Below are 13,795 nucleotides of genomic sequence, written 5' to 3'. Positions count from 1 at the left end.
GCAGTGGATGCGGTAAAAATGGAAACCGTGACACCAAACCTTGCACCCTGTTACCTTGGTGAGTGGCCATCGACATGCCCGATCGTCTCATCAGTCCCCCCCCGGCGGAGTGACGATACCGGGCACGTGGCACCATACTGGCCACTTCCAGATGCCCCAAAGAGGCAGTGGATGCGGTAAAAATGGAAACCGTAATCCCAAACCTTGCACCCCGTTATCTCTGTGAATGGCCATCAACGTGCACGATCATCTCATCAGTTCCCCCCTGCGTAGTGATGACGCCGGGTAGGTGGCGCCACAATGGCCATTTCCCGACCACCTCCAGTTCCCCAAAAGAGGCAGTGGATGCGGTAAAAATGGAAACCGTGACGCCAAACCTTGCACCCAGTTATCTCTGTGAATGGCCTTCGACATGCCCGATTGTCTCATCAGTCCCCCCGGCGGAGTGACTATACCGGGCACGTGGCACCATACTGGCCACAATGGCCGTTCCCCGACCTCCTCTAGATCCCTAAAAGAGGTAGTAGATGTGGTAAAAATGGAATCCGTAACGCCAATACTTACACCATGTTATCTTGGTGAATGGCCATCGATGTGTCAGATTGTCTCATCAGTCCCCCCCCCCGGCGTGACGATGCCAGGCACGTGGCGCCATACTGGCCACTTCCAGATGCCTCAAAGAGGCCGTGAATGTGGTAAAAATGGAAACTGTGACGCCAAACCTTGCACCCCGTTATCTCTGTGAATGGCCATCGACGTGCCCGATCGTCTCATCAGTTCCCCCGGCGGAGTGACGATGCCAGGCACATGGTAGGTGGCGCCACAATGGCCATTTCCCGACCACCTCCAGATGCCCCAAAAGAGGCAGTGGATGCGGTAAAAATGGAAACCGTGACGCCAAACCTTGCCCCCCGTTATCTCTGTGAATGGCCATCGACGTGCCCGATCGTCTCATCAGAGTGACGATGCAGCACTACCTCCGCCGTGTATCATTAATCACGCTGCCATTAGCTTATGCTTACTCCTAATTGTATTCCCCACCCCCCACCGCCGTAGTGTAAAGCTTTATTGATCTGGAGAAGAAAGCGCAGAGACGCTTGTATGAGGTCATGCTGCTCGATTAACCCCTGGCATGATGGCACTTAATACTGGATACCATAACATTGTTATCTCTTATTATAGTATCACTGCGCAGAAGAAGAGGGTCTGGGAAAGCTGGGTGACCACCAATATGGCTGCCGGACTGGTCACCCAGCTTTCCCAGAGCAGCACCGCACAATGATGCCCACCTTCCTTGCACTCCAGCGCCACCCGGGACTCCAGGTTATCCATCTGCATCTGCAGCCTCTTCAGCGTGCGGTCCGCGTCCCTCGTCTTCCTCTTGTATGCGATGAGGACCGCAATGATGGCCAGAAGCAGCAGCCCTCCCCCGGCCCCGATCCCCACGATGGCCGGCAGGGTGAGCGAGCTGTCCGAGTAGATCCGAAGACTTCCAGGGGAGAACTCCATCCCGCCCACCAAGATCTGTATGGGAAGAGCAAGAAAAAAAAAAAAAAAAGGGATAAAAGTGGCTAAAAAAAAAAGTTTCCTAAGTGGCTAAAAAAAAAAAAAAAAGAGAAATTCTGTGCGTGGGGATCCAAGTGGAATATGGAGATGTGATCCACTGGATCCCAGAATTTAAGTACTCACAGTGACGCGGTGCTCCCCGGTCTGGCTGGGGGAGTCGCACAGTAGCTGGGTGTCAGACACAGTAAGAGAGCACGGGACGTCCCCGATCAGCACGGTGTAATTCAGCTTGGATCCTCCGGGGGCAGCAGGCTGAAAATTCCTTCCCTGAAAGCGAGCGTCAAGAAGAATCGTCCAATCACAACCATCGTCAGCATTAAAGGGGCGGCGCGGGCACGCACTCAACACTCAGGTCCCATTAACTATAATAGGACCTGTGGACGACACTCACTGGGCATTACATGGCCTTTTTCGTCAGCAGTTGTCTCGTGCCATAGTGTATAGGCCAGGATGGCGGCACAATGACAGAGCCACTTCTTGTCAGTGGTCGTCTCGTGCCATAGTGTGTAGGACAGGATGGCAGCACAATGACAGCGCCACTTCTTGTCAGTGGTTGTCTCGTGCCATATTGTATAGGACAGGATGGCGGCACAATGACAGCGCCACTTCTTGTCAGTGGTCGTCTCGTGCCATAGTGTGTAGGACAGGATGGCAGCACAATGACAGCGCCACTTCTTGTCAGTGGTTGTCTCGTGCCATAGTGTATAGGACAGGATGGCGGCACACTGACAGCACCACTTCTGGTCAGTGGTCGTCTCGTGCCATAGTGTGTAGGACAGGATGGCAGCACAATGACAGCGCCACTTCTTGTCAGTGGTTGTCTCGTGCCATAGTGTATAGGACAGGATGGCGGCACACTGACAGCGCCACTTCTTGTCAGTGGTCGTCTCGTGCCATAGTGTATAGGACAGGATGGCGGCACACTGACAGCGCCACTTCTTGTCAGTGGTCGTCTCGTGCCATAGTGTATAGGACAGGATGGCGGCACACTGACAGCGCCACTTCTTGTCAGTGGTCGTCTCGTGCCATAGTGTATAGGACAGGATGGCGGCACACTGACAGCGCCACTTCTTGTCAGTGGTCGTCTCGGGCCATATTGTGTAGGCCAAGATGGAGGCACAATGACAGCGCCACTTCTTGTCAGTGGTTGCGTCTCAGGATATTAGACGAGTCAAACCCTTTAAAAACCCATTTAAAGGAACAGGACTCTGCTGCAATACCAGCCACAGCCACGAGTGGCGCTGCTCAGCAGAATTGTTTTTCTCCTAATCTGATAAAACCTGTTTTAGGCATTAAATGTACACCATGCCATTGCTTATGTGTAATACCGTCCTCATCCCCGGATAATCCGTAATCCTCGCTCATCCTGATCTGCCAATTATCTACTTAAAGCTGGAGCCAAGACGCTGACCAAGTCCTAAAACAAAGAGGCCATTTTCCGGTCATTTCCCACCTTGAGGATGACGTGAGACCCTGGCTTGATCTCCAAAACGCCGCCTGACCCGAAGATCTCCACCACGGGGTTGGGGTAGTAGGTGAAGGAGGTGAAGTTTAAGGTGAGGAGACTCGTCACGTTGTCCAAGATGAAGCCGAACTCGTCGGGAGGGACGCCGTCCTCGGGAACGATCTGGCCACTGGAGGGGTAAATGCCGGGGGCCTTGCACACCATCAGGGTGTCATTCATTATCTGACAGGTCTGAAAACGAGAAGGACTGTGATATAATCCTGACAGCGGGGGACATATATGAATTGGGGGGGGGGGAAAGGGGGACAAAACACCCATTAACCAACACAGGACCGGCGTCACAACCCGGCAAGTGCTGGGGTCCTGGAGAATCAGGGGTTCCACTCGCTGTTGGGGACACAGTCAGCGCTGCTTGCCCAACGGTGTCCCCAGCCCATGATGTTCTATGGGGCCGGTGTAACTGTCTCCCCCATCCCCCGTCTCTGTGCACTATGTGATGAGCGCAGCGTCCCGGCTTATGAATAGTAATAAGCCGGGAGCAGAGGCCAGTGACGTCACCTGACACCTGCGCTCAGCAGCAAGGACGCTGCGCTCATCACGAAGCGGGGCGAGAAGAAAGATGCTGCGCTCATCACGAAGCGGGGCCGGAGAAGAAAGACGCTGCGCTCATCACGAAGCGGGGCGAGAAGAAAGACGCTGCGCTCATCACGAAGCGGGGCGAGAAGAAAGACGCTGCGCTCATCACGAAGCGGGGCGTGAAGAAAGACGCTGCGCTGATCATGAAGCGGGGCCGGAGAAGAAAGACGCTGCGCTCATCACGAAGCGGGGCCGGAGAAGAAAGACGCTGCGCTCATCACGAAGCGGGGCCGCAGAAGAAAGACGCTGCGCTCATCACGAAGCGGGGCCGGAGAAGAAAGACGCTGCGCTCATCACGAAGCGGGGCGTGAAGAAAGACGCTGCGCTCATCACGAAGCGGGGCGAGAAGAAAGACGCTGCGCTCATCCCGAAGCGGGGCGTGAAGAAAGACGCTGCGCTCATCACGAAGCGGGGCCGGAGAAGAAAGACGCTGCACTCATCACGAAGCGGGGCGTGAAGAAAGACGCTGCGCTGATCATGAAGCGGGGCCGGAGAAGAAAGACGCTGCGCTCATCACGAAGCGGGGCCGGAGAAGAAAGACGCTGCGCTCATCACGAAGCGGGGCGAGAAGAAAGACGAGGCGCACCCGGGGGAGAGCGCGCACCGGGGGGAGAGCGCGCACAGGGGGAGAAGACAGTGCATTAGGGGAGAAGAGAGCGTATTAAGGGTAGAAGAGAGCGTATTAGGAGAGAGGAGAGCGTATTAGGGGAGAAGAGAGCGTACACGGGGGGAGAGACCGCTCACAAGGGTGATTATATTTACGGGGAATACTGAGGGCTCACGACAACCTGAGGCCGGCCCTGCACGTACATCCTGAAGATACTCACGTTGTTCGTCTCCTTTCTGGAATACTTCGCACGAACTTTGGGCTCCTGAATGGTCAGCAGATGAGTGCCGGTCACGGTGATTGCGGTACTGCCGCTGTGCAGGGAGATAATACACAAGACAGTGAGGAGAAAGGACCTTCAATCAGACAAAGCATGCTGCGACCTAGATAACAAGGAGCAAATGTGGCACCGGAGATACCAGATATCAGCCGTATCACCCAGAGGGGGAGATAGCAGGGAGGCTGGTGTGATAAGGGGCTGCCAACAGCTTCGCGGCACAATTTACTGACATATAAACTTTTCTTCTATTTTTACTGACTCAAGAAGAAGAGGAACTAGATAAGGAAAAGGGGGGCTTTAAAGATAAAGGAAGGGGGGCTTTAAAGATAAAGGAAGGGGGGCTTTAAAGATAAAGGAAGGGGGGGCTTTAAAAATAAAGTAAGGGGGGCTTTAAAAATAAAGGAAGGGGGGGGGCTTTAAAAATAAAGGAAGGGGGGGCTTTAAAAATAAAGGAAGGGGGGGGCTTTAAAAATAAAGGAAGGGGGGCTTTAAAAATAAAGGAAGGGGGGCTTTAAAAATAAAGGAAGGGGGGCTTTAAAAATAAAGGAAGGGGGGCTTTAAAAATAAAGGAAGGGGGGCTTTAAAAATAAAGGAAGGGGGGGCTTTAAAGATTTGGTGTTTATTCGTAACCCTCTTACTAATGCATGTCAGTAAATGTGACTTCACACATACATACATAAGTATTGATTGCTTCCCTTCCCGAAACATTGACGGGAGCCTACGGCACAATAGGGCGAGGCTATGGGACACCTACTTGAATATACTCCACGCCGGTTCCAGGCGGGTGATGGTGGGATCCTCGGTGTAAGTGTAGATCACCTCTTGGTTCCATATGCTTGCCTTATCTATCCGGAGAGTGATGGCCGCGGGGCTGGGGCCCTGAGACGACGCCGGGGAGATGCAGACGATTTCGCTCCAATTCCTCCTGGAGATGTGGTGCCGATATCAGTGATTATTTTTTAGGTATGTGATCGGCCGATAATGTTTATCAGTAATGATCTTTATCGGTCTGATGAAAAGGCCTGCACTCTGATGGTCCCCCACCCCCTTAGTGCGTTTTATCCATATTCTGTGACTGTGATATCCCACAACCCAGCAGCCCCCATTGGTGTCAGACAAAGAAAAGAAAAGACCTACTTGACAAATCGACACTCGGAGTCTCGGATGAGGACGGACACGGAGCTTCCGGCATCCAGGTTTTTACCGCTGATTGTGAGCAGAGTGCCCCCGGAGGACGGGCCCCGCATGGGGCTCACTTCATGAAAAGTCGGGGTCTGTAGAAAAAAAATTACTATTTATAATATGCAAAGAAAACCCCAGGATAATAGAAAAGCAGGTGATTTATAGGGGAAGTGCCGGGATATAGTTACTGTATTATCAAGAGCGGGCGGCAGCTGTGGTGGAGCGGGGGTCACAGGAGGCAGGGGCGGTGCTGGGGTAGGTGATGCAGCGGGCGGTGCGGCGGGGGGCCCAGATGCTCCCTGCGGGCGGAGTGAGGCAGACACGTTTCAGAAACTGTCTGCGGTGCGGGCTTCAAAGAAATGGCGCCGGAGTCACGTGTGCAGATGGCGCTCAGCCCAAAAGATCTCATCTGCGCACCCACCAGCTCCGGGCGCCATTTTCCTCAAGCCCACTGCTGAGATTAATGGGCTGGAGGAGGCTCGTGCGCAGACGAGAGCTCCATCTACGCACGTAACTCCGGGCGCCATTATTTCAAGTCCGCACCGCAGACATTTCCAGCGGCTGCTCCCCAGCACAGAGCCTGCGCCCCAGCAGAGAGCCTGCACCCCCCCAGCCCCAGCACAGAGCCCGCGCCCTCCCTGCGCCCCAGCACAAAGCCTGCGCCCCAGCACAGAGCCTGCGCCCCCCCAGCCCCAGCACAGAGCCCGCGCCCTCCCCAAGCCCCAGCACAGAGCCTGCGCCCCAGCACAGAGCCTGCGCCCCAGCACAGAGCCTGCGCCCCAGCACAGAGCCTGCGCCCCAGCAGAGAGCCTGCACCCCCCCAGCCCCAGCACAGAGCCCGCACCCTCCCCAAGCCCCAGCACAGAGCCTGCTCCCCAGCACAGAGCCTGCTCCCCAGCACAGAGCCTGCGCCCTCCCCAAGCCCCAGCAGAGCCTGCGCCCCAGCACAGAGCCTGCGCCCCAGCACAGAGCCTGCGCCCCAGCACAGAGCCTGCGCCCTCCCCAAGCCCCAGCACAGAGCCTGCGCCCCAGCACAGAGCCTGCGCCCCAGCACAGAGCCTGCGCCCCAGCACAGAGCCTGCGCCCCAGCACAGAGCCTGCGCCCCAGCACAGAGCCTGCGCCCCAGCACAGAGCCTGCACCCCAGCACAGAGCCTGCACCCCCAGCCCCAGCACAGAGCCCGCGCCCTCCCCAAGCCCCAGCACAGCGGCCGCACCCCCCGCACAGTGGCCGCACACCCAGCACAGCGACCGCACCCCCCACAGCCCCAGCACAGCGGCCGCAGCCCCAGCACAGAGCCCGCGCCCTCCCCAAGCCCCAGCACAGAGCCTGCGCCCCAGCACAGCGGCCGCAGCCCCAGCACAGCGGCCGCAGCCCCAGCACAGCGGCCGCAGCCCCAGCACAGAGCCCGCGCCCTCCCCAAGCCCCAGCACAGAGCCTGCAGCCCCAGCACAGAGCCCGCGTCACCACCCCAGCACAGCGACCGCACCCCCCGCAGCCCCAGCACAGCGGCCTTACCCCCCGCACAGTGGCCGCACACCCAGCACAGCGACCGCACCCCCCACAGCCCCAGCACAGCGGCCGCAACCCCAGCACAGCGGCTGCACCCCTCGCACAGCGTCCGCGCCCCCCACAGCCCCAGCACAGTGGCCGCACCCGCCCCAGCACAGCGGCCGAGCCCCCCCAGCACAGCGGCAGTGCCACCCCCCTCAGCCCCAGCACAGCGGCCGGGCCCCCCCAACCATAACACAGAGCCCACAGCATTGCTCCTGCGACCCTTCACCACCACCCCCGGTAAGCAACATTCAGATTATAAGGTGGACCCCTCATTTTCCTCCCAAATTCTTTGGGAGGAAAAGTGCGTCTAATAATCCGAACACTACGGTCCTTTTCTTTGTGCTTTTTCTGGCGTGTGGCTCGCAATATCTTACCACAAAGGTGTAGAGCTGGTGTGACTGCGTCCTGTAGTCCGAGCTGCAGTCTCCGATGCACAACTCCACCACGCCGGGGGCAGGTTTGGGGACAAGCGACTCCTCCATCTCACACACTATCCTGGAAAAGACACAAAGGTAATGGGTGTGGGCACCTCGTCCTGGCATCCCGCGGGGAAATGATCCCGAATGATGGCAGCATCCGGATCATAAAGACACGGATTCAGGGCTGCGGCACAGGCGAGGCTGCAGACGTTCCTGCCGCAGCTGCATGTCGCAGGCATTGCGTCGGTATATGTGCGGGTGAAACGATATTTTTAAGGAAATATGTGGATTTTAATAAACAAAAGGGAACGGAAGCCGCTAATTAGATCACTCTATACGTGTCCAATGTGAGTGAGTGATGAGCGCGCGGCGGCGGTGGCGGCGGCACGTGGGCGCTGGCTGCGGGAACTTTCCGGATAAGTAATGTGGGGGAGTCACACCAGGTGTACACGGCCACACTGGATGGCAATTTAATTAGGAGAGCGAGGAGGATATTGCCCATCCATCATCCTGTAACAATTCATCGAGTCGCAATTTGTGCCGGAGCTTCCCGGCGCGGCCGAGGGCGGAGAGCCCGGCGTGTGATTCATGGCCAGAGCATTACGTCTTAATTGCTTCTTACTGGGTTTGGAAGAGCGAGATCGTTTATGGCGTTCATTAAACACACGGCTGTCCTCCTCCTCCTCCTCCTCCATGGGGTGAGGGAAAGCTCAAGTGTGAGAGGAGACCCTGGCGTCAAATCATCAGGTGCTGGATATGAAGGTCAATGGAGGAACGGCCCCATCGTCCAAGACCATTTCTTCTATAGACCTTGATTACGGAACGTGTCAGACTGCGTTTGGACATTACTCAAGGACCAGAAGCAGAAAAGAAGATTTTGGGTACTCACCGTAAAATCTCTATTGTGGGACACAAAAAAAAAACAAAACATGGTTGCTGTGTCCTTTAATGAAAGTGATAGAGATTTTACGGTGAGTACCCAAAATCTTCTTTTCTCTTTGTTGGAGCCTTTATTGGAGGACACAAGAAACCATGGCTGCGGTGTCCCCCAATGAAGCGATAGAGAAAAGAAGATTTTGGATACTCACTATAAAATCTCTTTCTCGGAGCCTTCATTGGGGGACATAGCAACCATGGTTTCCTGTGTTCCCCCAATGAAGCTATAGAGAAAAGAAAATTTGGGTACTCACCGTAAAATCTTTCTCAGAGCTTTCATGGGGGACACAAGAAACTATGGTTGCTGTGTCCCCCCCAATGAAGAGACGTAAAATCTCTCTGAGCCTTCATTGATTGACACAGGAAATCATGGTTTCGGTGTCCCCCCAATGAAGCTATAGAGAAAAGAAGGCTTTGGATACTCACCATAAAATCTTTCTCTGAGCCTTCATTAGGGCACACAGGAAACCATGGTTCTTGTGTCCCCCCATGAAGCGATAGAGAAAAGAAGATTTTGGGTACTCACCATAAAATCTTTCTCGGAGCCTTCATTGGGGAACACAGCAACCATGGTTTCCTGGTCACCCAATGAAGCGATAGAGAAATGGACATTTCCAGTAGAGGAGCGAGGCTTTAACCTGTTTGGTTTACAATGTATACTGTGTGGGGGGGAGGTTTCTGCTGCAGCAAGCTTCCCCAAACCCACAACATACACCAGCAATGGAGGAGGAAGAAGCAAAGTGTTTATCTTGTGTAAGTGTAGAAAAAAAACCCAAAACGATAGGACTCGGCAGGACTTACCTTTCGGCGCTGATGTACTGGGAGGGCACGGAGGCGCACTGGACCCCGGCCACTTGCACCCACACCTCCCGGAAGTACAAGCCAAGGTTGTCCCCCGTGATGGTCACTCTCGTCCCCCCTTCTCTGGGACCAGTGAGAGGATGGATCTGTAGGAAGGCAGAAGAGTGCCCGTGTTATCTGATATAGCTCTGGATGCCTAGGGGTCTACTGGTGATAAAGGGATGATCGATGGGGGGGTCCGACAACTGGAACCCCACCAATGAGGACAATAGTGGTCCAGTGTCCCCCCCATGTGTGATCACCGTTAGCAGGGGCGACGGCACACAAATGGCACGGGATGATCAGACCACCCCTTGTGTAGGGTTTAGTAATCATGTATGGTGGGCTTGCGCTCCCCCGGGGTCTCACCTCCTTGATCTGGGGGTTGGTGCACCGGGTGTTCCTTTTGCTGAGATGCATCCAGTTGGATTTCGGGTTGGAGCAATAATGTCGCAGCAAACACTTGGCTTCTGAAGCGCACCAGCCGCACTCGAAGCGCGGATCGGCCTTCAGACAAAGGCCGCAGCTATTCCTCCCGGCCGGACACTTGTATAGCAGAGCTGTGGAGGGGGAAACAGCAGACATGATGGGGGCCGGACACAGGGGGGGGGGCGGACACAGGGGGGGGGGGGGGGCGGACACAGGGGGGGGGGGGGCGGACACAGGGGGGGGGGGCGGACACAGGGGGGGGGGGCGGACACAGGGGGGGGGGGGCCGGACACAGGGGGGGGGGGCCGGACACAGGGGGGGGGCCGGACACAGGGGGGGGGGCCGGACACAGGGGGGGGGGCCGGACACAGGGGGGGGGGCCGGACACAGGGGGGGGGGGCCGGACACAGGGGGGGGGGGCCGGACACAGGGGGGGGGGCCGGACATAGGGGGGGGGGGCCGGACACAGGGGGGGGGGGCCGGACACAGGGGGGGGGGGCCGGACACAGGGGGGGGTGGCCGGACACAGGGGGGGGTGGCCGGACACAGGGGGGGGGGCCGGACACAGGGGGGGGGGCCGGACACAGGGGGGGGGGGCCGGACACAGGGGGGGGGGCCGGACACAGGGGGGGTGGCCGGACACAGGGGGGGGTGGCCGGACACAGGGGGGGTGGCCGGACACAGGGGGGGGCCGGACACAGGGGGGGGGCCGGGCGTGCGGATAGGAGAAGTTATGGCTTTACCTTTGAATGATGCTGGTTTATCAATGAAGAAATGTCCGTCCCACACGATGGAGAAGTCGACGGACAGGTCCCCGGAGTCGTTCCTTTCGTAGGTGTACTGCGGGGGAAGCAGAGGACGAAACGCGTGAACATCAGCGCCGCGCAGATATCAGCTGTCCTTCATATGAATGTCTGCCATACTGGGTGCCCCTGACCCTCTGCAATACTCACGGGCGAGGGCAGCGTCTGCAATACTCACGGGCGAGGGCAGCGCCTGCAATACCCACGGGCGAGGGGCAGCGTCTGCAATACCCACGGGCGAGGGGCAGCGTCTGCAATACCCACGGGCGAGGGGCAGCGTCTGCAATACCCACGGGCGAGGGAGCAGCGTCTGCAATACCCACGGGCGAGGGGCAGCGTCTGCAATACTCACGGGCGAGGGGCAGCGTCTGCAATACTCACGGGCGAGGGGCAGCGTCTGCAATACTCACGGGCGAGGGGCAGCGTCTGCAATACTCACGGGCGAGGGGCAGCGTCTGCAATACTCACGGGCGAGGGGCAGCGTCTGCAATACTCACGGGCGAGGGGCAGCGTCTGCAATACTCACGGGCGAGGGGCAGCGTCTGCAATACTCACGGGCGAGGGGCAGCGTCTGCAATACCCACGGGCGAGGGGCAGCGTCTGCAATACCCACGGGTGAGGGGCAGCGTCTGCAATACTCACGGGCGAGGGGCAGCGTCTGCAATACTCACGGGCGAGGGGCAGCGTCTGCAATACTCACGGGCGAGGGGCAGCGTCTGCAATACTCACGGGCGAGGGGCAGCGTCTGCAATACTCACGGGCGAGGGGCAGCGTCTGCAATACTCACGGGCGAGGGGCAGCGTCTGCAATACCCACGGGCGAGGGGCAGCGTCTGCAATACCCACGGGGTGAGGGGCAGCGTCTGCAATACTCACGGGCGAGGGGCAGCGCCTGCAATACCCACGGGCGAGGGGCAGCGTCTGCAAAACTCACGGGCGAGGGCAGCGCCTGCAATACCCACGGGCGAGGGCACCGCCGGCAATAATCACGGGCGAGGGCAGCGCCGGCAATATTCACGGGCGAGGGCAGCGCCGGCAATAATCACGGGCGAGGGCAGCGCCGGCAATAATCACGGGCGAGGGCAGCGCTGGCAATATTCACGGGCGAGGGCAGCGCCTGCACCAGCGTTAATACATATAAATGCAGAAATAAGCATGTGTATGGAGGTCACTCCTGTGACTGAAAGCAAATGTTTTGCCCCCGTGATAAATTGTGCAGGACGTATACATAATATATATGGTGTGAAGGTGCTGAGGGGTCACACCGGGCGGCGGGGGCTCAGCGTAACAAAGGGGGGATGCAGGGCAAGGTGGAGAGAGATGAAAGGCTCTGACGGTCCCCTCCTGTTTCTATAGCAACGGTAGAGCTCCGTCCCTTAGCAACCTCCCGCATCCCCTTCCTCATTCAGAACATAACCACACCCCATCTGCCACCACACCGCGGATGGAGGGATTAACCCCCGGCATGCTGCATAATGGATGGTCTGCACATAGCCATACACCCTGCCCAGTATGCACTGGTGTGCACAGAGCCATACACCCTGCCCAGTATGCACTGGTGTGCACAGAGCCATACACCCTGCCCAGTATGCACTGCTCTGCACATAGCCGTACACCCTGCCCAGTATGCACTGCTCTGCACATAGCCGTACACCCTGCCCTGTATGCACTGGTCTGCACATAGCCATACACCCTGCCCAGTATGCACTGGTCTGCACATAGCCATACACCCTGCCCAGTATGCACTGGTCTGCACATAGCCGTACACCCTGCCCTGTATGCACTGGTCTGCACATAGCCATACACCCTGCCCAGTATGCACTGGTCTGCACATAGCCATACACCCTGCCCAGTATGCACTGGTCTGCACATAGCCATACACCCTGCCCAGTATGCACTGGTCTGCACATAGCCATACACCCTGCCCAGTATGCACTGGTCTGCACATAGCCATACACCCTGCCCAGTATGCACTGGTCTGCACATAGCCGTACACCCTGCCCAGTATGCACTGGTGTGCACAGAGCCATACACCCTGCCCAGTATGCACTGCTCTGCACATAGCCATACACCCTGCCCAGCAGGGCCGGCGTCAGCACCCGGCAAACCCGGGCAAATGCCGGGGCCCTGGAGAGCCGAGGGGGCCCACTCGGCCTCGTCAGTTCTCCTGTCCCTTGGCCGGGGCCCACTCGCCTTTACAGTTCTGCGGTCCCCGGCCGAGTTCCGGGGACCGCAGTCCTCGGCAGCAATCTGCGGCGCCGTCACTTTAAGGCGCGCAGACATCCTCGTTTGAATTTCATCTGTGGGCGGAGCTACCGCCTTCTCAGTCCCACAGATGAAGGAGGCGAGCTTCTGTCCGGCGCTGTGTGGGCCCCCTCTCCACCGTGACCTAATCGGGTAAGTGCCCTCCCCGCCTCCCCATTATAGGCCCCGGTGAGCTGCTTCTACCCCCTGGATGTATGCCCTGGCCCCTGCCAATGCCCCCACCCGCCGATTCCGCGGGTGTGGGCCCCGCCGAGCCGCGGGTGTGGGCCCTGCCGAGCCGCGGGTGTGGGCCCCGCCGAGCCGCGGGTGTGGGCCCTGCCGAGCCGCGGGTGTGGGCCCCGCCGAGCCGCGGGTGTGGGCCCTGCCGAGCCGCGGGTGTGGGCCCTGCCGAGCCGCGGGTGCTGGCCCCGCCGAGCCGCGGGTGTGGGCCCTGCCGAGCCGCGGGTGTGGGCCCCGCTGAGCCGCGGGTGCTGCCGCTGGTGCTGTCCCCGCCAAGCCGCGGGTGTGGGCCCCACAGAGCAGCAGAGTTGTGTGCATTTGTCTGAATGTAGCAGAGTTGTATGTGTTTGTCTGTATGTAGCAGAGTTGTATGTGTTTGTATGTAGCAGAGTTGTATGTGTTTGTCTGTATGTAGCAGAGTTGTGTGTGTTTGTCTGTATGTAGCAGAGTTGTATGTGTTTGTCTGTATGTAGCAGAGTTGTATGTGTTTGTCTGTATGTAGCAGAGTTGTATGTGTTTGTATGTAGCAGAGTTGTATGTGTTTGTCTGTATGTAGCAGAGTTGTGTGTGTTTGTCTGTATGTAGCAGAGTT

At 57.9% G+C, this 13,795-nt stretch overlaps 1 protein-coding gene across 1 annotated transcript in view; it reads right to left on the bottom strand.

Annotated features, from left to right (window-relative positions):
- PLXNA3 (plexin A3) overlaps positions 1-13,795 on the bottom strand; it is a 130,808-nt gene that overhangs the window by 15,548 nt on the left and 101,465 nt on the right. Inside the window, exons 11-20 of the mRNA XM_075324609.1 lie at positions 10,661-10,757; positions 9,858-10,048; positions 9,450-9,595; positions 7,668-7,788; positions 5,692-5,828; positions 5,309-5,479; positions 4,495-4,588; positions 3,020-3,262; positions 1,690-1,833; positions 1,290-1,524 (exon numbers count right to left, since the gene is read on the bottom strand). Coding sequence (XP_075180724.1) covers positions 1,290-1,524; positions 1,690-1,833; positions 3,020-3,262; positions 4,495-4,588; positions 5,309-5,479; positions 5,692-5,828; positions 7,668-7,788; positions 9,450-9,595; positions 9,858-10,048; positions 10,661-10,757 — 1,579 coding nt within the window. The remainder of the gene's footprint in view (positions 1-1,289; positions 1,525-1,689; positions 1,834-3,019; positions 3,263-4,494; positions 4,589-5,308; positions 5,480-5,691; positions 5,829-7,667; positions 7,789-9,449; positions 9,596-9,857; positions 10,049-10,660; positions 10,758-13,795) is intronic.

Source organism: Anomaloglossus baeobatrachus, chromosome 9 (assembly GCF_048569485.1).
Source record: "Anomaloglossus baeobatrachus isolate aAnoBae1 chromosome 9, aAnoBae1.hap1, whole genome shotgun sequence".
Taxonomy (NCBI): Eukaryota; Metazoa; Chordata; class Amphibia; order Anura; family Aromobatidae; genus Anomaloglossus; species Anomaloglossus baeobatrachus.
Note: the sequence above shows the minus strand (reverse complement) of the source record. Positions and strands in the feature narration are given on the sequence as shown.